This window comes from Pseudonaja textilis, chromosome Z (assembly GCF_049901715.1).
Source record: "Pseudonaja textilis isolate UNSWEBS1 chromosome Z, rPseTex1.2, whole genome shotgun sequence".
NCBI classification, from domain to species: domain Eukaryota; kingdom Metazoa; phylum Chordata; class Lepidosauria; order Squamata; family Elapidae; genus Pseudonaja; species Pseudonaja textilis.
In genome coordinates this window covers 101454138-101478044 of record NC_142008.1, presented here as the reverse complement: position 1 = coordinate 101478044, position 23907 = coordinate 101454138, and the positions used below count along the sequence as shown (strand labels likewise).

The window sequence follows — 23907 nt, the reverse complement described above, 5'->3', positions numbered from 1 at the left end:
ATCTGTATATGTTCAACATACCTTCATTTCCAAACACATCAGATTTTGTTTTGCTTTAAGATTATTCATAATTGGCCAGGCATCAATCTTAAATTGACTTGCACTTAAAGCCTGTTTATTGCATAAAAACAATGCCTAACTGGAATAGGATAATTAGTTTTTATTAAAAAAATAAAAAAATAAAACCAATACCCAACATTCCCATTAACGTCGCTGAGAAGTTTTGTTCCCATAATATATTGAACCATAAATAACATAATAAAAGTTTTAGCCTAATGTGTTGTGTGAACTTGCCCATGTGATTAGTGATTTTGGTTACACCTAGTCATATAAATTGATCCTAACTCTGCTTGCTGCATGGATGCTATAGTTTCCTTAATAACATAAAAAGATTTCAGCCCAATTATTCTAACAAGGGAAGGTTAGAGGAGTTGCTGTCAGACTGTCCTGAGCAACCAGAGGAAAGTTGGGATATAAATAAAACAAAACAATACAGTAGTTTGCCATTGGCTTCTTGCAAGACACTTTACTTATGCAAGTGCAATACGCTATTTTTCCCTAAATTCCCTTGCCAATTTTCTTCAGCGAGGGTGGGAGATCTGCCGTAGCCAGTAATATTTTTCAGGCTTTTCCACACATTTGCTCAGTGCTTGGTATGCAGTTTCTGTGCATGCAGCTTATTGTTGTTAAATCATGGAGTTTTGCCCTCGGGTGATTTTGTACAATAAGTTTCAACTGGCTACTGAATGCAGTATGAGATATAAAACCAACCAACCTCCTTTCTTTCATATATTGAATCACAACCAGCCAACCAAAGTAAAACCTAATTAAACTTTGCATGTTGTATAAATATAAATTTGGCCCCTAGATCATTTGACTTGTTTTTGCCTGTCATGCAAATCTAGCCAATATATCTCATAGAGTTTTGGACTACCAGACCTGGACTGAAAAATTTCAGATGATTACTAGATGGCAGCAAAAAGATAGATATTTCTGCTGTCCAGTCTGATGCTTTAATGGAGTTTGAAATTTTGAGGAAACCGAATGTTGCTTACTAATATCCAAGAAAGCCTCTGATAAACTTACTTATTAACATTCACAGTGTTGGAACATTAGAAATGCAGGCAGTCATCTTGACTTTGCACAATGTTTTGGACCTGGTTGTTATGACCAGAATACTGTGCAATATTTAAGTGCCAAATGGGCCTCCAGGTTCAATCATTTACAGGAATAAATTCTCATATAGTGCTGCAGAACAGTTCAAGGGTGCCAACAGCAGCCACAGCTTCCTTGTTTTTTTCAGAACAACAAAGAATTGGAACAAACTCTGATAGTAGCAGGGTAAACACTTATCTCTTCCCCAACTTCTAAAACCTGATATTCTCCAGGTGTGCTTTCAGTTCTGTAATCTAGCAGTTCTGTAATCTAGCTAGACAGGAGATATTAGGAAAACCTCTCCTATATAACAATAACTTCATCAAGTAATTGGTGAAACTTGATAATGAGTGATGTGAAAACTTAGGGAATTGCAAAGGGATTCTTGGATTTTTCTAGATTCTTACCAATATTTGTGGCACCAGCCACAGTTACAGTGTTTCGATGAAACCTATCACACCCATGACTACAATATTTGATTGCAAGGGCACCACACAGGAAGAGGTTAAAAATAAATGACATTTAATGAGGAAATACTTTATTTTTTTTTTATTCAGACCATATCTAGAAATATTTTTTAAAAATCGCACCATCATAAGAATACATTTGGACATAAAAAAGACAAACAACATGTGTTTACACAACACCAAACCTTCTAATAATAAAGCACATATTTCTGTAATTTCATGAATTAGCATACCATCTTCAAATGAGATTTCTAATCATTTTGCCTTACAAAATTAAAGGTATAATAAAGATATAATAAAGGTATAATAAAGATATGGTATAGGTATAATAAAGATATGTTTAATACCGATTTTCCACAATTCCAAGCCTGGGAATGACCATTCCAAAACAGATAATTTTGCATTATGGTCAAGAAGGGTATATTACATTTTTACCACCATTCTCCATGTGCTTTAGTCTATACATGTAATTGGATGAGTTGACTGCAGAGTGAGAGAAAGAAAGAAAAAAAACGCTCAACAGAATTTATATCATGGAATCACATTTCTGAATATTCATTTACATCAGTGTTGGGGAATTCTGGGAGTCTATATATCTTAAAGTTTGCCAAGCTTGAGAAACACTGTTTTATATTAGAAGCATGGAAATAGAAAAGAACTATATTACAACCTTAGCAGTTACTTTTCTCTTCGTTTGTAGGTTGTTTTTTTTTTTAAACAAATCTTGGATAAAATCATTTTTGGAAGGTCTCCTCTGTAGTCTGAAGCTATAGAGGCAACTATACTAATTCTTCTGCACAAAATATCAGATTAAATATGGCATTAACTGCATTTATACATAATAAACTCTACAAGGAGGAATTCTTTTGGCAAGACTGGTAGCATCAGATATCCCTTGCACCCAGGTCAGTCTGTCCTACAGATGGATAGCAAGCATCTCCAAGACCAGAAGTAACACGTACACTTGTATTTAGGTTATATTTGAGATTAAGCTGTTGTAATGTCAGAAGCTAACACCGTTCCTCTTAAAAGAAGAAAAGACAGGTTGAGAGGAAGAACTTTCTTATTTACAGACTTTCACATTCACTTTCCTATCACTTGTTTTGCTTGAACTAACAGATTTCCTTGTTCCAAACCTGCCTTGACCTGTTTGAAAGGAATCCTCCGAAAAAGCAGCTGAAAGAACTCTTTCCTGATATGTGTCTCTCTCACAGACATCCACATGCACATACATGCATGCACATGAGCACACGCATGCACGTGTGAGCACACACAGAGAAACACACTCATACACACAGTCAGAAAAAGACAAAAAAGAGGGACTTGGAAAATTCTGAAACAACACAGCATTCAAAATATTTTTGGATATATAGGTAGTCCTCGACATATGACCATAATGGAGTCTGGAATTCCAGTCATAAGTGACTGTAGTCGTAAAGTAATACATATGACCAGTCATATGAGTAATAAAATACTGCAAGCACCCAAAATAAAATCATGTGACTTTGAGGGAAGCAGCAACTGCAAAAATCAGAAGTATCTTTTTTGCAATCTATCGTAACTCTGAACTATTGCTAAATGACTGATCATAAGTCAAGGGCTACCTATAGGACAGATAAAATGCAGCAATCCTAGGAGGAGATGGAGAAATGAGGACATCTGTTTCAAAATTTCCTTGGCTATTTCTTCATTTGGGAAGCAGTCCAGGCATTTTGCAAGGCAGAGTAAAATCCATGAAATAACATTTCCCAAAATAATATTCCACCCTCTTTGTTGTTGTTTTCACAATGATAATGCAAAACATTTTAGCACCAGGGAAAGGAAAAGCAATGCTGTCTTTTTCGCTCAACCGTGTTCCATAATCTTTTTTGTTTCATAGGACTTAACGCTTCTCATGGCAGTGTCCAGTTCTGACTGGAAAGGTATAAAATCAAAGCTACATAGCGGTGTGATGTAAACAGACTTTCCAATGTGATACAATTAGATCTGAAGTCCAGGAAGAATCTCTCTGCAGACTGAATGCAACTCCTCCTATAATATGACATGTGCTAAGAAAGTATTTTAATAAAATACTGATGCCTTTGGCGAAGAAAAAGAAGCCATCCAAGGTCCAACAGATCCTGAGAGTTTTGCAAAGTGGAAATAAATATAAGTTTGGTTTGTTTTTCCCCCGGTCCCAAAGTAGTTTTGGCTGGGATTACTTGGCAGCAACTTGAGATATCATCCATTCTAAACCGGCAGGAAGGCTGAATAGAGAAAAAGAAATGATTAATACTAGAAAACTCAAAATTCATAAATCCTAAAAGAAAACTGATATTAACTTGGATCCTTTCAAGGAAGAAATCATTTTCTTCTCTTTCTTGGATATAAGCCCAAGACCTCCCTCCAATGCTTACAGGTTGCATCAATTGACTCCTTTTAAAAATTGTATTGGAGGGCACCTAACATACTGCTCCAGGTTCTAGCCTCTTTATTTTCAAAAAAAAAAAAAATCTAGGTTTTGCTTGAATCTCCACATGCATTCTAAGAAAGATAAGAAAAAAAATGTAGATGGTTTCAACTAGATTGGGGTCTCCAAACTTGGCGATTTTGGACACTTCTGAATTAAATGCTCGGGAGATATTTGCCTGCTGGTAAATGGCTGTTTTCTGATCAGCCCCATCTACTCCTAAGCAACAATTATATCCAAGATATGCGCTAAGGGTTCCAGATATGTTCTTCATTTCCCAAAGGATATGTTTCTGCTTTCCTTAATTTTAAACTTGGGTGGGGCCCAAAGGATGCAACAGAAACAACCAGAAAACAGCCTTTTAAATAGGCCATGATTAAGGCTGTCCGCAGTGAAAATGATTTTTATTAATTAATTCTAGTTGATTGGGAAATCTTTACGATACTTTGTATGAGAAAACATGTTTTTTCTTTAGAGATATTATACATGGATATATTAAACAGATATAGCTTACGGAAATATTTTCCTCTTTCCCCTATCCCCTCCGCCCCACATTCATACATTAAAGACAGCACTGGGCTCCTTCAATGTTTCTAAGAACCGTTATTAAAAATCAATCAATTCACATGAGTTATTAACCACAAACATTTCCACTCATGATGTATTTCAACAATAGAAAATAGCCTTAACACTTAAAAAGTGTTCCAGGGTTCCAATCCAGGCTTGGCAAGGAGGCAGAAATGTAATACTGTATTATGCAATATTGAATTTGTTGGCCTAAGCTAGAACTGTTTTGCTTTCTTTGCCCAAGTTATGTTTCTACCTCACAGAAGGAACATAATAATTTTTATCAAAAGAAACTTGATGCCTTTTAAGATTGGCACTGCTCTTTGCTCATTTCACACAGCAGGGGTGTCAAAATATATAATTTGTGGATGCCTCAAAAACTAATGGCACTGCAGGGCTGTCCCACAACAAAGGCCACACAGCAAGGCAGCAGAAAAGAATAAGGAGCTGCAGAGCTGCCCTGGTGGGATTTTGAAGGTTTTGAACTGGCACAGGTGCTGTGCTGGCATGTAATTGCCCTGCAGGTGTGCAGAGACCGTTGCTGCTGAAATCACCATTTGTCAATTTTAGTTGACTTCAGGGATATGTGATATACAGCGGATAACAATTGCAGCTACGGGGATACAATATTTAATGTTATGGTAGATAGCACAGTTTTGCTTTTTTGTTTCATCAATAGCATAATTTGCATTTAATCTATAAATTATTGATTATAAATAAATCAATTTAATATTATTGATGAAATTGACATCGTTGATATCTATTTGTATTTAAAATTTGTTACATATTTGAATGCAAGGCACTGATTAGTGCACTTAATATCATGTGCCCGACCCCCCACCCTATTTGAGTTTAAGATCCCCATTCTAGAGAGAGAAGACTTCAGCTGCTCCTAGCATACAGTAGATATAATATGGTTTACTGACCCCTCTCCTGTGAGTGCACAGCAACCTTGTATATGCCATGGGTGGTCTCTGATAGAGCTCAGGGTGAGGAACTTAGAAATTTCAGAGGTAGACATGGAATTTTTTATATCTTGCTTGTTGGCAAATATTAACACAGCTGCATTACGCAGGTCCTGGGCAAAGGAAAAGAGAATAGCAACAGCACTTAGACTTATATACTGCTTCACAGTGCTTTACAGTCCTCTCTAAGCCATTTACAGAGTCAGCATACTGCCCCCTCAATAATCTAGGTTCTCATTTTACCAACCTCATAAAGATGGAAGGCTGAGTCAACCTTGAGCCAAATTTGAACTGCCAAATTGCAGTCAGCCAGCAGTCAGCAGAAGTAGCCTGCAGTACTGCATTCTAACCACTGTACCATCATGGTCAGTGGTTACAATTTGGGTTTGCCTCCAGTTTCTATCAACTTATGATTCTTTCGAAATGGGCGAAATAATACATAAAACAATCACATAAAGTTCAGAAGAGAAGACAAAAGTGTGTCTGTGACTTAGCATGAGGTATGGATCTAACATGGTTTGTTTATTTGTGGAAGGAATTTGTGGACCATCCTCAAAACCTGCTTTCAACCTGGAACTAATGGATCAAGCCATTGGGTTTGAGAATCTCAAGGAAGAGTGGATCCTGTAAATAATTGACACTGCACTAATTTAGACTGCACTCTCTCTTGATCTTTTGTAATTTATAACTAGTTGTAACTGATTTAATGATAGATTGTAATTGTTAGTTTTCTTTTAATCATATACGCCATTCAGTGTCACATGGAAGTGAGATGGGTGGCTATATAAACTTAATAAAGAAGTAACAAAAGCATAATATGGAATCCAGAAACTGTGGTTTAATAAACCATTAATTATGGTTTATCATCATGACTATATTCAGTCATAATTATTCTACAAACCATTATTGAAATAGACTGCTGTGATGTATGAATAATGTAGTTGTAATTTAGTTTTTATTTAGCATACCACCACTGAAAATTTTAAACTATGGTTTATGATGATGTAATGTGTAAGATCAAACAGTATGGTTTGTTTAACACAGTTTGATTAACAAAAACATGGTTTCCTGTGCTGTATGCATCTAACCAGTGTTTCTGGAACAGAAACACAGTAATCAGGCTTCTTCTAGGATATATGCCACCTTCCCCAAGTCTTCTTCCAAAATCCCTAACTTCTGTATCCCTTTCCTGCATTTCCTGTTGCTCTCATGCAACAGCATGTAGCTCTTACTTTCATGTACAGGTGTTGTGGTTCACTGGCAGCCTGTGCAGACAGCAATGGAATCAGACAGTGGGGAAGAACAGGGACCAGTCTGGGAGTCTGGGGAGGACTTGGACGAGGGTCCTGCATCCGATATAGAGATGGGGCCAGGACCATCTGGGAGTTGTGTGCTGACTCCGAAGCCGCCAGAGTCTGGCAGCAGCGAGGCAGAAGGACAAGGGGAGCCTGTTCCCAGTGCGTGTGTGCACAGAGCTGCTAGAAGGCAAGAGCAGCTAAGACAAAGGGGGCAACTCGAGAGTAAGGCTTGGAGATGATTGCCCCTCCCATAAGGTATAAAGGAAATACAAAGGTAGAGAAACCTTTGCAGGAAGCAAAGTCATTCTCTATGTTCGAATTAAACCTTGACTGTGGACTTTGTACTTTAGTTGTTTTTTTATAGTTACTTTGGCACTTTAGTTGTTGGCAGCAATTCAAAGGAGAGAAAGGTGGGTGCTTATTTCGAGGGACTGTTTGGGACTCATTACAGGCTGAGAATGAACATATTTCCCAGCACTAAAATAAAACAAGAGTTGTTTTAACTAAATGTGTGCTTAAATATGGTCTCAGGAAGCCTTGGTCAGAACAGCAGGATTAACCTTTCATCTTTGTCCAGAATATTCACTGTTGTTAATTTTCTGTTTTATCCTGAACAATTAAGACATTGGAAAGAATTCCCTGATCACAGGGAAACTCAGCCAATAGAAAAGAATTCACATTTAAAAATAATCCACTGGCAAAAAATGAAAACGTAGGTTTACTTCAGAAGGAACAGAACAGCTTGCATTGTGACATCACAATCCATCATTTTGGTATATTTGTAATTAGCTATGGTTGCCTAGGCTAGTCCTGTTTATTGGGAGCTCCAGGAAAATACAGGCAGTATCACTTAATGACCAGCCACTTTAGTGACCAGTTGAAGTTCCAATGGCTCTAAAATGGTTACTTATGAAGTCCCAATGGCCATGTATACACATACTGTACACACATACATCTCATAGTCATGACTATATTGTATTTCAGGCACTTGACAACTGATCACCCTTTATGGCCGGTTGCAGAATTCTACAGTCACGTGGCTGTGGTTTACAATTGTTTTGACCATTTTTGACTTTTTGCCAATTACTATTTAAAAAATGTCCACAGGAATCAGTGCATTCACTTAACAACTGTAGTATTTGCTTAATGACCGCCGCATTTACTTAACAACTATGGCATTTACTTAATGATTATCACAAAAAGTCATAAACCTGAGTCTGGTCACCTTGATACCTTATTTACAACCATCATGACATGACAAAATTCTGGGATCTGTTATGGTTGTAAGTCAAGAACTGATCTTGTCCCAAATGTGCTTTTTCAAGAGGCATCTGGACTTCCTGGTTTTTCTTTGAAGACGTTTTGCTTCTCACCCAAGAAGCTGCTTCAGTTCTGAAGGACTTAAGAACTTCAAAGCTGAAGAAGCTTCTTCGAATCATAGAATAACGGAAGGTACCTTTGAGGTCATCTAGTCTAACCCCCTGCTCGAGCAGGAGAGTCTATTCCAAATATTAGCCTCTACCTAGGATGGAACGAACTCATGAGAAGCGAAACGTCTTCAAAGAAAAACCAGATGCCTCTTGGGACAATCATGACCTGGATGACTGAGAGTCTCCGTAGGCACCAAGGACTATCTCTAATGGTGAAATCTGTTAAGATTCAGTTGTTGCTATTGATTTATCCATAGTGGTCTCAATTTTACATGTTTTAAACATGTGAGCAGACAGGTTGTGAATACCAGCCAGTATTCTCACAACACTAAAGTTCTTTGGGTGATTCAGTTTGTGGTCAACACATCTTATAGTTGGACCGGGTCTATAAATGTTACAGGAATGGTAGAATAGATGAGATTAGTTCAAGCACCAAATACCACTTTGATGGCTTCTCATGTAAATAATCTCTAAAAAGAAATAAAATATAAACTGTTCTGCCATAGTCTGTTCTTTGCCGACTTTCTCCTTGGAGAGCAATGTTTCCCTCCAAGCACTTAAAAATGAAATTCAGCCAGCTCTAGAGCCATGGCTGGACCAGCTTGTAATTGGTACAAGCAGCATTGTAACAGCAAATGTAAAAGACGCCCAGGAATACAAAATATACAAAACAGCTGTGGAGCAATATCTGAAATCACACACAACATATATCTCTGCATGCGGTAGCAGGTAAACTCACCTCGTGAGCTAACATCTTATACAGCTCCTCTTTTGTCACTGTCAGCCTCTCACGATCTGTGCTATCGATCACAAGGATGACAAACTGATCAAAGGGGAAAAAACACATTTATAAATTTAATCAAGACTAAGCAAACAGGATTGGAGCAGTGGCTGAGTTCATACAACCCACTACAAGCACAATATGTTGCAGAAATTGTGATTTATAAACCATGTTTGGGATATAGCACATTGGGTGAGCTAAGCAATTTCATCTTACTCAATAAGCTACTATTAAGCAAACTATTCCTGTGAACCTAGTTTTCAAGTGCCAGCCTTTGTGTGCCCAAACAGCCTTGTTTAGGAGAAGGAGGAAATGCCAGAAGGCTTGGAGAAAGATCCTATCACACAGGAAAACTTCAAAAGAATGAAAATTAAGCATTCCTGATGGCTGTAGTAAGCTATCTGTCATATGGAAGAAAGTAGAAGACTTGACAGGAGACAAAATGCAAGTAGAAATAAATAGGAGTATTTAGAACTAGAAATCTAACAGCAGCACCCTCAATGTATGTCTAATTTGCCCATATCTAAGATTTAAATCAGTACTATAGCTTAAATATATTGGTCAAGAAGTTCAGAGGTTTTGAGGAGTGTGCGCTAAACCAAGTTCACTATTTTGCACAACTACTAAGCTTGCTTTCATTCCAGCAACAACAGAGTTAAATAACCAAAAGACATTCCTAACATCAGAACATAGTTCAGGGAAGCCAGAGAATAAAATAATTTCAGAGCACGTCTGCAAAGAGAAGGTGATCCAGCTGAAAGAGACACGGAACTCTCTAGAGCAGCGGTCACCTACCGGTGAGCTGCGGCCCACTGGTGGGCCGTGAGAAAATTTTGGCGGGTCACAGCATGCTGAGGCGGGGAGATGGGGCAATACTGCGGACTCCCTAGCAAACTGTTGTCATGGCTGCTGCCTCTTGCCTCAGTGCATTGAGGAGGCCAAGCAGCAGCTGGAAGAGTGCGGACCTCCTGAGCCACAGAAAGCAGCTGCCCTCAAGTGAAGATGTTGTGAGGGGGAGGCTCGGCCCCCTCTTCCTCCTTGCCAAAAGTGCTCACACACTCAGCGGAAAGGAGGAGGCTTGTTGGGGACCAGAGGGCGGTGAGCGCTTTGAATGTGAGCACTTCTGGTGAGGAGGGAGAGAAGCTCCGGGGGGGTTGAGCCTCTCCCTTGCAACATCTTCCTCTGAGGGCATCGATGCGCAGAGGCAAAAGGCAGGAGGTAACACCAGTTCAGAGGTTCCTTTCCCCCCACCCCCACTCAGGCCAGGCCTATGCCATGATCTCCCATGCGTATGAGTCCATCCACCGCCAGTATCATCCCTGTTGCCCCACCTTCCCGACAGCCATCTGGTCTTCAGCATGTGGCTCGTCAGCTCAGAGTGGAGGTTGCCCGCCATGCTGAATTGTGCACATCCACACCCACACCTGCTGCTCTTCCCGTCAGGGGAAGCGACCCCTCTTGGCTTGGACCCTGGGTTTAGGACTGGTATGTCTTAACTGGGACTGAGATGACTTCGCCTCGCCTGCAGGACCGCCAAGTAGCAGCTGCCAGCTCCCTTCTCCACACGCCAAATCTTACCACAGGAAAGAGAGCAGCTAGGGTATCAGTGTAGTTGCTCGGTTAGTTCATAATCGCCCTACCTGGAGAAGGAGGTGCTGGAGGAGGAAGAGGAGGAGGAGGCAGTAGTAGAGAAGCAAGTCAGGTGTTAAAAAACCAGGGTGTGGGGGAGGCTTCCAGGTGGGGGGAGGCTTCCAGCCCAGCTCTCCTTCCCTCCCCCAACTCCAGGCAGCTACATCTGGCAAAGGAGGGAGAGGTTTCCTCTGACTTGGGGGAGATATGGAATGACAGGAGACCAGATTTTTTTTGGGGGGCTCTACTTTTCTTATTTTTTTTGTTAATAATTAAATAAGCATTTGTATATTTAATATATATTTATATATTAGAAATTAATTTTGTAAATAGTACATTTTTTATTAATATAAAAATTTTATATTAAATATATTATCTTTTTAAAAAAAATCATATTAGTGGTCCTCAGGATTTAAAAGTATCAGTTTGAGGATCCCTGAAGTCCAAAAGGTTGACGACCTCTGGCATAGACATCTTCCCCAAGGGGATTTTTAAAAAGAGATTCAAAATGTAATAATATATTTCAACTTGGCAGGTGGTGTATACTGTCTGTAAAGCATATAGGAGAAGGAACAAGAAGAAAATCACATTTCATATCTAAAAATGTCAAGAATTCAGTTTTGACATATGAAGAATGAGCCTCAGCTTGCCTTTGTTCTACAGAACAGAAACTATGATACAATCAAGACACGGGTAATTCCCATCTCCCACAAAATGCATACCTAAGCAATAACTTTGCATGTAATAGCAGAATATCAATATAGAAGAGGAAGTAGAGTGACAGAAAACAGTTACTAGAGAAAACCAAACATAAGATTAACATTGTTGCCCTGAAATTCAAAACCAAATTTTTGGTTTTAGTTGTCTGGTTTTCACAGTTGAAAACAACCATGAAAACAGATACATAAAACTCCTTTTATAGCGGGACATCTTGTGCCATCCAAATGGTCTTTGAAAACGAAAAAAATGTTGTTAAAAAGCATCTCCACCGAACACAGAAATATTGGCTGGAAGTGACTTGAATATTATTTCTGAATACCATAATTTCATGCCAGCTTTCATCAAAGTGGTGCCTCCGAATCAGCGTTTATCAATCTTGGCAATGTTTGGATGTATGGACTTCAACTCCCAGAATTCTCAGTCAACAAGCCAGGGAAGTCTACACATCTTAAAGTTAGCAAGGCTAAAAAAACAACCTGCTCTAAGCTGATGTCTTTTGAGACCTTTGCTTCTGTTATCGACTTATAAGGGGGACTAACATAGCCACCAGGACTTTTGACATTTCAGTATTAGTTAATATTGGCAGATCTTAGAACTTTTGGGCAAGCATTATACCCCCATAAACTTGATCAAATCTTATTATGAGTTCAGATTTAACCTATGTAAAGCATCAATTATATGAATTTATTATAATGGGGTTTAAGTTATTTTTAAAAATACTCTGCCCTTGTGCAAAACTGTAATTTCATTTGTTTGTTTTAACTTAGCATAAGTGGCTTACGTTTATACAAATTTGTATTGCCAAGAGTTATTTCCCAAATTTTACAACCTTATGTGCTTTTTATATGAAGCTAAGTGTAAACAGGAGAAGAAATAGTGGATGTAAGATGGGCATTTCTGAAACAGTATCCAGGTAACCCTCAACTTGCAACCATAACTGAGATGGAATTTCCATTTCTAAGTAAGGTAGCGAAGGGAGTTGTGTCTGGTTTTCAGCCTTTTTTGCCAAAATTGTTAAGCAAATCACTGCAGTTGTTAGATGAACATACAGTTATTAAGCAAATTAAGCTCCTCTCCAATGACTTCGCTTATCAGAAGCTACTTCGGAAGGTTGCAAACTATAATCACATGACTCTGGATGCCGCTACTGTCAGTTTTGGTTGCCAAATGCCCAAATTTTGATCATGTGACTTGGTTGCAACAGTTGTAAGTGCAAGGACGGGTCGTAAGTCTCTTTTTCAGTGTTGTTGTAACTTCAAAAAGTTACTTAAGCAAATGGTTGTAAGTCAAGAACTACCTGTATCTGGAACAAACACTTTAAGCAGTTAAAAGTGAACTGTATGTACATAATGACATGTTTTCTGGTACAGACTTTCGTCTCCTTCTATGACTATCTGGATATTTGGTGTATGGTATCCCACTAATCAATGACCAAAGAGCAGAAGGCTTTGCAGATTTTTGTGATAAATGTAGATTATGGAATGATTATGTGAGAGCTCAAGAAACACAACTCTGGATCATGATCCTCCTCACTATTCAATATTTATTTTACTTCCTTATATTTATTTGCTAACGTATACCCAACTCACCTCTGTGTTGGAATAGTAGGTGTTCCAAGTAGAACGCAGATTTTCCTGACCACCGATGTCCCACATCAGGAAATGTGTCTTGTGCTGGATGATTTCTTCCACATTGCTTCCAATTGTAGGTGATGTATGCACAACTTCATTCATTAGGCTGATGGAAGACCAGAACCATAAGGTGCTTTGTTAATGTCCCATCCTCCCCATACACTTTTATCTTCAAAAAACGGCCAAGGTGTTTGAGACAATTAAGCCTTCAAATTACCTATGTTCCATAGGATTTGGAAAAATCGAAAAGATTACTAGAAAAAGTATAGACAGGGACTAGTATAATAATCTTGATTCTTGTTTGGGGGAAATAGTAAGAAAAAGAACAGGGATGCTATAAATCTCTTACATCCCCTGAACAACAGTTGAAATAAACATTATGTAGCCCTGCTTTATTCTTTTAGAATACCCTAAATAGGTTATTCCATACTAATTCTAATTGTGGTGGGGGGCACAGCCTGTATTTGGTATTTCTGTCTGCCTATTGCCCTTCCCAAGGGCCTGGGATAGGCAGATGTGGTTGTTTAAATTATTAATTTATTAATATTGAAATATATCATATATTATTCTGAATAATATTATGATTCTTGTTTGTTACACAGCCAAACCGTGTCTGATATGAAAAAGATCCACACGTAAAGGTTTAATGTAACTGATTCATTGCTAAAATCCTATGTCCAGGAATCTTCTCAGGTAATAGGCAGCATCTGGTTAGACCTAGATCAGGGGAGCTGGACCTATCTTGTTCATGGCTATGTAAGAACTTTAAACTGATCCCTCTTTTTACCTCGTTCCCTGCTCTGCCATTCCTTCTCCCACAGCCAGATGTTTAAACTAAATTTGGGGTGTTACTATTACTTTAAACGACAAAATGTAGGACTTATATTTTTTCTGGATTCCCCTCCCCCAAAAAAATTGAGAAATGTGCTGGTATGTGTTTGATACATGATTAATGGATGTATCCTAAAGGCAAAATGTGTATATAACAGACACTCAATATCACCCATCAAATACTGTTGGAATCTGAATATATAGATTACTGTATTACAAAAGAGCCACAGCTTTAGTTGTAACATGCAAAGTGTGCTCTAATATGGTGTGTTTGAAACTTGGCAGCTTTAAAATGTGTGGACTTCAATTCTCAGAAATCCCCAAACCAGCATTTAAAAAGCATTGTTCTAGTTTATAAGTCCAAACATAGATTAAAGCAAGGGAATCGGTCTTTTTGTGGCCAAAGTCACTCTTTTTTAAAAAAATAAGTTCTCCAATTGCTGAGAACTTCAGGAATCAAATATGCAGTAGTGACACAATGATATCACTAGAGACACAGAGGTGGGTGTTTCTTAACTTTGGAGCGTCAGATTTCATTTTTAATAGGTTTGCTGTTAAATTTGTTGCACTGTAATAATTTAGAGGTTTACTACAACTTTTTGATGGCATGACTCTGGAAAGTCTGAGAACTCCAAAGAAAAAAAATATTGAAAATGTAAGCCACTCACAGGATATGAGCTTGCCTTCTCTTGGATTAAACTCTGTTGCAAAGGGAACAGACTGAGAGTTTTGTTTAAACTAGACATTGGATACTGAAAAAAGAGAAAGACAAGGAGACACTCACAACTGGTAAAGGATGGTGGTTTTTCCAGCATTGTCCAATCCAATAATTATCACCTTATGCTCTAGAAGAAGACAAAGTTGAAATATGTCAAGAGTTAATGTGGTAAAATTTCTTTGCTATTTCTTAAATCACTCATAAACTAAATTATTACTGCAACAATGCAATTGAGGAAAAGATTGAGGGAATGTTTGCTCAAGACTACCAACCGAACACATAAGAAAAATAGCTTGAATCTGTTACTTCCATCCATACCAATATAAATGTGCATGTAACTCATGTATACCTTCTATCTCCCTAGCCCTTCTCAAATCCTTTGGTTGCGTTAAGAACCCATTTGTTTAAGGTTTACTTATATCAAATCATCAGTAATCCTACCAGTTTGAAACCAATTAAGTTGATTCAATTACATCTTAATATTTTTATCTCACCCTTCATCTTACCCCCACTGGAGAAGTTTTTATTGACAAATGTATCAGACATTCCTGGCATAGATGTCTAGAAGAACAATTCCCTTGCTAGAGGCTCCAAAATCAAGTTGAGGTACTTAGAATTCTTAGAATCTGCAAATCTAGAATAGAATATCCATGTGATTAAGAGTTCCATGTCTTATTTGGTACCATCTAGAATCTAGATCAAGGCAGGTGAAGGTTCAAAGCCAGTATGCTAGCTTTGTATAAAACACGGAAAAAGTATCCTTGATCCTTAGTCATTCTATTCATCTGCTTTTTGTAATCTCTGAATGCTTAACCCAGTATTGGGTATTATAAGATTCTAACATGGCAGAAGATAACTTATTTGTGATGTGGTTAAGATACCAGGCTAGGAACTGGAGACATGGAGTTCTAGTCCTGCCTTGGATTATAAAACTAGCTGGGTGATCTTGAGCCAATCATGCTGTCTCAGCTCTAGAAAGAAATGGCAAACCAAAAATCACTTCCAAAAATCTAGCCAAGAAAACTGCAGGGACTAGTCTAGGCAGGTGCCAGAAGTCATGACTGATTTGAAGGCGTCAAAAAGAAATAAATAGAAATGGGAATACTAAACCTTTTAGTTCACAGACCAGTGTTGGAGCAAGATTTGTGTCCTTGCCATTTCCTGATTGTCTATTTTTTTTTCTAATTTTTTAGCCCCTTTAATTTTTGGACTATACTTCAAGCTTATCCTAGCCGGCCTTTGCTGAAAGAACTAAGGTCTGACAAGTGACTACATCTGAGTTTGATGGCTTCACAGTAGAGGAGAATGCATTTCTCTGAGGAACTCAGGAATGGTGTACATCAGGGGTGTCAAACTTGCAACCTACAGGCTGGATGTGTCACCTGGAGGCCATGCCCACCCCAGCTCTGTGAAGGGGAAAAAACATCACGCTATGTCACATGACAGCTACATGATGCAGCGACTTTGACGCCTGTGGTATACATCCTTCTCTGTTTCACCCAACAAATACTGTTAGATACGGTTAGATAAAGAACATGACTACCTCAGGTGTGGCTTTATTGCAGAGGATTTTGAGGTGAGCTTTATCAATCCTAATTTGATATTTCCGATAAGCAGAAACAATGATGAGAATATCCTGATACTGAGAAATGACACAGGTCAAGTCCTGTTTCAATTGTTTTTGATGCTGAACTACATAACTTTTATGTCCACACAAGATGCTTAAATTTTTGTACAAATATTGATTGGAAATGTGATGCTCATATTATATCATGCAAATTTTAAGAGTTCCTAAAATCTTATATTGCAAGGCAGCTAATTACTTCCTTCCAATTCTTGTCAGCTGTTTTGTTCTTGTTGCTGATTCAAAGGTAGCAGAAAATGGCAAGTTGCAAAATCTACATTTTTAGATCCTGTTTCAAGGTTATTATTTCATGTGGCTGGAGAAGACGCTGACACTGAAGTTTGGAAAAGTAATTGCTTTCTGCTATTTTGGCTATTTTTTCTCAATGTGTAATATGTGAAGACCAAAAATCATGTTGTGTTGGTATCTATGATCTGGGAGAGGAGATAATTGTCAGAGAAGAAAAGTTAACCCCCTTATCATCTATCTATAAGTGGTATTAGGAGAGGAAAGGAGAAAAAGATATTACTCATATTCTTCTTTTTCCTGTTGGCCTCCAACATATTCCTACTTGGGTTCTTGCTTAAATCTTCTGGATACAAATCTCCTACATTGCTTTAGGAAAATTTGAATTTTCATTTTTCACACTCAGTACTTAAGTGAAAAGCATTCCATGCTTTACATAGAACCCCTTTATTATCATAGGTAAATTTATAAAGGTTAAGACTCAGTCTAGATTTTAAGAAAGTAGAGACACAGATACATATATACATATATAGTAGTGTTGCTGAATCTTTTCGGTACTGAGTACCGTAACAGGAGCGCGTGCACAGGGGAGCACCGGAAACTGGAAGAGCAGCTCCACGGCGCATGCGTGTGCCCCGGGAAGCTGCTCTTCCGGTTTCTGGTGCTCTGGTACCCAGAACAACAGGTGACAGCTGGCATGCTTGGAGAGATGGCTTTGCGTACCACTTCTGGACTTCCACGTGTCATAAGTTCACCATCACGGATATATAGATTGGTATCAGCAATCATTGAAAATTACAATAGCTCTCTGAAAAGGTACTTAAGACTGGTTCTGAGTTAATGTGATTGCATTTTGGGCATTTGGCAACAGGCCTGCATTTATGGCCATTTGCAGTATCCCATGGTCACAATTTATGATGTTTTTGCTGAAACCCAGCATTAACTTCTGTTGTTGTCTTGGCAAAAGCGCCCCATAGCAAACAATGGGTATTTTAAATTACCACCATGTTCAATTAATGACCATGATTATTCACTTAATGGCTGTGGCAAAATAGACTGTAATATTGAGTTGGTCATAACCCACTTTACAACCATCATAACTTATGACCATAATGAGCAGGCTCCATTATGATTTCACATCAAGGACTATACATGCACACATATAAATAAATACATATAGATACTGGTACTTTCCACTTCAATATATCCCATTCGAAACTAGATCTGGCATCACATTAGAGCTGACAATACTCTCTAATTCTACTGACAGCCTTGCAAATTTCATCTGAAGCCATCACTGGACTCATTCTAATTTTTCCTAGTACACTTACTGAATTTTGCTTCAGAATACCAAGGGAATTGCTGACTCCTGTGGAAGGTAAGATGGACTGTCACAGGCAGTGGTGGGATTCAAAAAAAATTTATTACCAGTTCTGTGGGTGTGGCTTGGTAGGCGTAGTGTGGCTTGGTGGGTGTGGCAGGGAAAGGATACTGCAAAATCTCCATTCTCTCCACACCCCACTAACCTGCTTTCCAGCTCTGTTCTCCTGTTCAGGGCAACAAAAGAAGACCCAGCCAATCAGCTGGGGCTCAGGAGGCAGAGAATAGATGGGGGCGAGGCCAGTCAGAAGTGATATTCCGAACTACTCAAAATTTCTGCTACCAGTTCTCCAGAACTGGTCTGAACCTGCTGAATACCACCACTGGTCACAGAGTTGACCACTACAATAAAGACCAAGGAACCAGTGAGTAGATTGGTTCACTGAAATTTTTTTGGATAAGGAGATAATGAGAAATCATGTGCACTGGGCATCTGGTCCTAGTGAGGAAACTGCAGGACAGTGGCTTTCCCCAGGTTTGAGCATAGATAATATGGTAAGCCATTTTATTTACATACGTGGCAAACCTCATTTTTAATCACATTTGGAAATTGCTTATTAACCATCCTAAAGGTATTAGAGACCTTCTGGGACTCTAAGTGATAAGTTTGGAAATCTTTATCACATGATATTTTGACTCCGAACAAATAAATAATATGTTTTAAAAATTAAAGAATTTAAAATAAACAGGAAAACAAGATTTTGATCTAAAAAAGTTATAAATGGTTTAAGCATCCAAATACATTTGGAGACTTACAAAATGACCCAAAATGTTATAATGGAAATATTAAAGGAGATTTTTGAAGGGTAGAATCAGAAATTAGAAATTACAATATCAATATCAGTAATCATGTTTACTTCTATGGGTAAACTATGTCTAAAAGATGTTAACGAAGGAAGACAGAGGTAGAATAAATTTTATTTGACGACAAGAGAAAGTATCAGAGATGATAGGCCAAGAGAATGATATAAAAAAGGATGCTTCACTGAATATACAAAAGAAACTGGCTGAATTTAAAAAAATTAAAAATAACTCCCAAAATATAATGTTTACTGTCTACATAAGAGGTTGGTTAGTCTTGATGAAATCTGTAAAGATAAAGGATAAAAAAAGAATTGAAGAGAAATCAAATCCTACCACAATATTTCACTGAATTAAAGATCAAACTTTTTGAATTCTTTATGGACGTTCTGCTAATACTACAATTAAAAAGCTGGGGTTTTATGGGTTTGTGAATAGATAAGGGAGGGGATGTGGCATGAAAAAATAGCTGTTTAATCTTTATAGGGTAGTGTTTCTCAACCTTGGCAACTTTAAGATGTGGGGATTATAACTCCTAGTTGGCTGGGGAATGCCACACATCTTAAAGTTGTCAAGGTTGAGAAATACTGTAATAAAGGGGTGAAGACTTATAAAATTCACTTATATTTGTTGTGACAAGGGTTAGAAATCTCTCTTTTTAATGTACTTATATTTTTTTCTTTTTTCCTCATATTTTTTATTCTTTTTTTCCATTCTTTCCTCTTCATCTAAGTTCAGGTTTTACTATTGTAATTAAAATTCTTAATAAAAATGATATTAATAAAAGAATACAGCAGGAATTACCAATGAAAGATTTCTGGTGCAAGTTAAAAGTGCACCATTTCTGGGTATGCACTGGGAGACCCCAGGGATGCACAATGATCTTTCTCAAATATCTAAAAGCTAGCCCCCCCACACACACACACGTTCACACACACACGCGCATACATCAAACACTCAGGATCTAGGACAAGTTAGAATGGCTAGCTTGGCACAGTCAGCTCACCTTTGCCAATCACTACTGCCAAGTCACCTTAGGACAACTTAACACAGCCAATTCGCCATGGGGACAACTTGCTACAGGCAGCCAGGTGGGCAGGCGAGCTTCACACTGGAATGAGAGCCAGCTAGGTGGGTGGGTGAGTGAGTGGATAGAGCGCAGAGCAGTGGCATTCAGAGGCTTCCCATTTTCACACACACCGCTGTCACGGTTACCACCACTGCACTGAGCTCCAAGCTATTCAGAGTTTGGGCTGTTCGACGGTGTTGAAGGTATTCAGGTTGTTCAAGCAGTGGTGACAATGGGCGGGGCAGTGGGTGGGGCAGGCATGAGACACCATCATTGCTGTGGGCCATTCAGTGATGGCAGCAGTATTTGGGCTGTGTAACAGCAGCAACGGGTGGGATGGGAGCTTGGTGCAGTGGTAGGGGATGTGAAAATGGGATGCACCCAGCCTCCGGTGCCTCCCCACTATCTGCCCTGCCCACTGGCACTCCCACTGAATTGCTGAACACCACCACTGCTGCCAAATGACCTGAACTCCAAACGGCCCATAACTCAGTGCAATGGTGGCAGCATTGGAAGCAAGGGTGTGAAAAAGGGAATCTTCCGGCTGCCGCTGCTCTGTGCTCTGCCTGCCCGCTCAATCATGTGTCTGCCTTGCTCTCACTGCAGTGTGAAGCCCTGGTAGCCACCACTAATCTGCTCTCTGCCCACCTACTCTCTCGCCCACTGACTGGGTCTCTCTCTGGCTGCAGCAAATTGACCATGTTGAGTTGTTCTGCAATGACTTGGTGGCTTTGAGTTAACAGGGCAACTTGGTGGTGGCGAGCTGGCAGCAGTGAGCTGGCCACTACGAGTTGTCCCATTCTGCTTTTCCATTGCTGTTGCAGACCGAAATGGCTATGCTCACTGTGCTGTCTGTTCTCATATTGATGCATATTGTTTTAGCACAGATAACGTATCAAGAAGCTGAAACAGAAAGCACCCCAAAGCTAGAACAAAGCAAAATTTGGAAGCAAACATTATTATTATTTTTGCATTCCCCCTGACCTCCAACCAATATAACAAAGAAGAGAGAGCAGTTTGGAATGAAAAAAAAAAGCATTAATAAGTTTGGCACAGAGCCTGAAGCCTTCTTCCATTTCATTTCATGTTAAACAAAAAGGACTTTCCTTTTCTTACACTTCTCCCTAGGGGATTTTTGACCCAATATTTGACTTACAACCACAATTGTGACCAGCGCTACCATTGCTAAACCAAGTGACTATTAAGTGAATTGTACCCATTTTTGCAACCTTTATTGCCATGGTTTTTAAAAGAATCACTGCATTTGTTAAGTGAATCATGCTAATTCAGCTTCTCTCCTGATTTTGTTTCTGAGGTGCTGATTGACAATCACATGATCACTGCACATTGCAACCATTGTAAATAGATGCCAGCTGCCAAGGGCCTGAATCTTGATCATCTGACCCTGAGGATGCTGCGTCAGTCATAAGTGTGAGGACTAGTCAAAAGTTACTCTTTTTTTCAGTGCCATTGCAACTTCAAACACTTATTAAACTGGAGTAAATGGAGGTTTACCTGTTTATAGGAGAAATCAAAATTTGAAAACTGAGAAATGGACTTGATTTAAACACAGATCATAGGCCCGGACATCTGAAGTTGATGTTTTTCCTCTCGGAGACACAGTTGTTTAAATTCATGTAAAGGTTCAGAAAAACTGTTTCAAATTGCAAGCTGTACATCACAACCCCCCTCCTTTTCTATGGTAGTCTAAGAATTCCATATATGGCAAAATAAGATAATGAGATTACCTTTTTGATTGTCAAGCAGCCGTTTCTTCTACGAACAAGACTGGCAACAACATTACATGAAACTTACTTTGCAGACGAGGAAGGAAACGCTACTTAAACATAAAGAAACAACACAATGGCATAATTTGTTCTCTCTAAATACAGACAAATCCCAAGATAGTCTCAAAAGGACACAGGTAGCAAGCATTGTTTCAAATTCCTTATATGGGCTCAAAGAATGTCTGTCTGTCTGATTAACTTATAATGTGATTTCTTCATTTTTGGCTTGTTCTATATGAATAATGTGTTGTAATTTCTAATGTGTAATTTATGACAGAAACATACAACCTTGTGGCTGATAAAAACTTTTGATGCAAATTATAATTTGTATCATGATACAAAAAGGAGAAATGATTAAAAATCCAGCTGCATTTCAAATATTGCAGTTAGATTAATTATATGTGATTTTAATTCAACGTTAAATATAATCATGCTGGATTTTCATCCAGTTCTATCTTCTGCTTTCTGAATTTCAGCCCTCTGCCTTGAGTAAGATAAAGACATTCATCTCTGCGGTAGAACCGAGTTTTTTAAAATGTGGCCCAAAGACCTTGGACTTCCTCCAGTCTGCAAAATCAAAATTATTTGCCCAACATTGAAAATATTTTTAAAAGTTTAAAACAATGTCACTCTTCTCGTTATAATTTTATTTGTTGAAAATATTTTTCATGAAAATATTTAATATCTAATGAATTTAATACTACTATTTTTACAGCATTCAATAAATATTCTATGAATGCATCAATTTAAATTTTTAATCCAGTATGTACTGATAAATATAACCAGGACAAACAAAAGCTCTTTTGGGAGCCTCCATAATTTTTAAAAGTGGGAAGGGATCCTGCTCTTAAAACATTTAAGGAATACTGCCTTACAATGATTTCATAGAATATAGAGTCATAGGGCTGGGAAGGAACCTCAGAGATCACCTAACCCAACCAAGCTAAAGGCACCAGTTTCATACCATCCCAGTCAATGGGTTGCCCAGTATTTTTTTGAAAACCTTTAGCAAGGGAGCACTTACAACCAGTGTCCAAACACAACTTCTAACTGTTTACGTATTATATTTTATGGCATAAGATAAGCAATGTTGAGACTTAATGAATCTGCATTGTGAGTCTCCTCCCATTTGACCAAAAGTAAAGATTTCTATCCACCTATTCTATAGGTGCTAAGTTCATCGTTGTCAGTAACCATGATAGTCTGGAGTTCTAGGAGTTAAAGCCTACACACTGGGAGTCTCACTTGTGGAAACCTAGTTTATTATCTGGACCAGCTTTTGATATAAATAGCCATAGTTTTAAACTAGAAATAACATTCAAATTGAAATTGGAAGATTGCTAATTTAAACAAACCATAATTAACATTGATCAGTTTTGGCCCATTGTAAATGTAGAACTGGAGGCTTTCAAAGCTCTCTTCCAGGCCCAATAGGAGGACAAAAAGAAAAACTCACAACCTCAAAGTTGATTTTGTTTGTTCCCATTTGTGTACATTGGACTAAGTCACACCTTAGCTCACATGAACATGTCAAAAAAGCAACAATAACAACGAAACGTATCTGCGTGGTACTTAGCTAATTTTTAAGGATGATTATTTCTTTGTGGAAATCAGCCAAATTTCTGGCATTTTTATAGTATATGAATGTATAGGGAAATGCAGTGGTTTGGCGCTGTATTCCAGACTGACACGTAATGAGAAAATCTTGGAAGTTAGGAAGGAATGCCTACATAATGCCATGTTAAACATGCAAGCTTAGTCACATCAGAATCCACAAGGTATGGCATTTGGAATAGTCTGCTTATAGTTGAAGCCTGGTTTTTCATTCTGCATGCAGCAGTCAGAAGGGGCATTCAAGTGGACTACAGGTAGTCCTTGGGTTACAACAGTTCATTTAGTGCCCATTCAAAGTTACCACAGCACTGAAAAAAGTGACTTATGACCATTTTTCACACATGACCATTGTTCTGAAACCCTTTTCCAATAAGACAAACAATAACCAAACAAGCAACCTTTTAATGGGTCTTATGAATCCACGGTTAAAAGGCTGCTGCGAACTAATTAACTTTTATAAACACAGACCTTGCCAAAACTGTATGAGACTGCCAAGAATCACAGATAAGAAATATTTCACAACACAAGAGTCTTCAAATACCATATTAAGATACTGTAATGTCCACGAGGCTGAGTTTCAAAACGTCTTTGCTTCCTGCAAAGAACTTTTGCTTCACAACTGGCTTTTATCTTCTTGAAGGAGAGGCCATTACCTTGCAGCCTTACTCCCGAGTCGCCCGCGCTGTTGCAGCTGCTTTTTCCTGCGAACAATCCTGCATGCACGTATACTTGGCATAGGCTCCTC

General features: G+C 38.5%; 1 protein-coding gene across 2 annotated transcripts in view; it reads right to left on the bottom strand.

The window, feature by feature from the left end:
- Positions 1 to 1676: 1676 nt before the first annotated feature.
- The window catches only part of ARL5C (ARF like GTPase 5C), a 24306-nt gene continuing 2075 nt past the window's right edge, over positions 1677 to 23907 (bottom strand). Inside the window, exons 2-6 of one of the 2 annotated variants that reach the window (XM_026710857.2) lie at positions 14708 to 14768; positions 13051 to 13198; positions 9071 to 9154; positions 5565 to 5716; positions 1677 to 3868 (exon numbers count right to left, since the gene is read on the bottom strand). In XM_026710857.2, coding sequence (XP_026566642.1) covers positions 3820 to 3868; positions 5565 to 5716; positions 9071 to 9154; positions 13051 to 13198; positions 14708 to 14768 — 494 coding nt within the window. In that variant the 3' untranslated portion in view covers positions 1677 to 3819. The remainder of the gene's footprint in view (positions 3869 to 5564; positions 5717 to 9070; positions 9155 to 13050; positions 13199 to 14707; positions 14769 to 23907) is intronic. The other variant, XM_026710858.2, reaches the window with a different exon arrangement.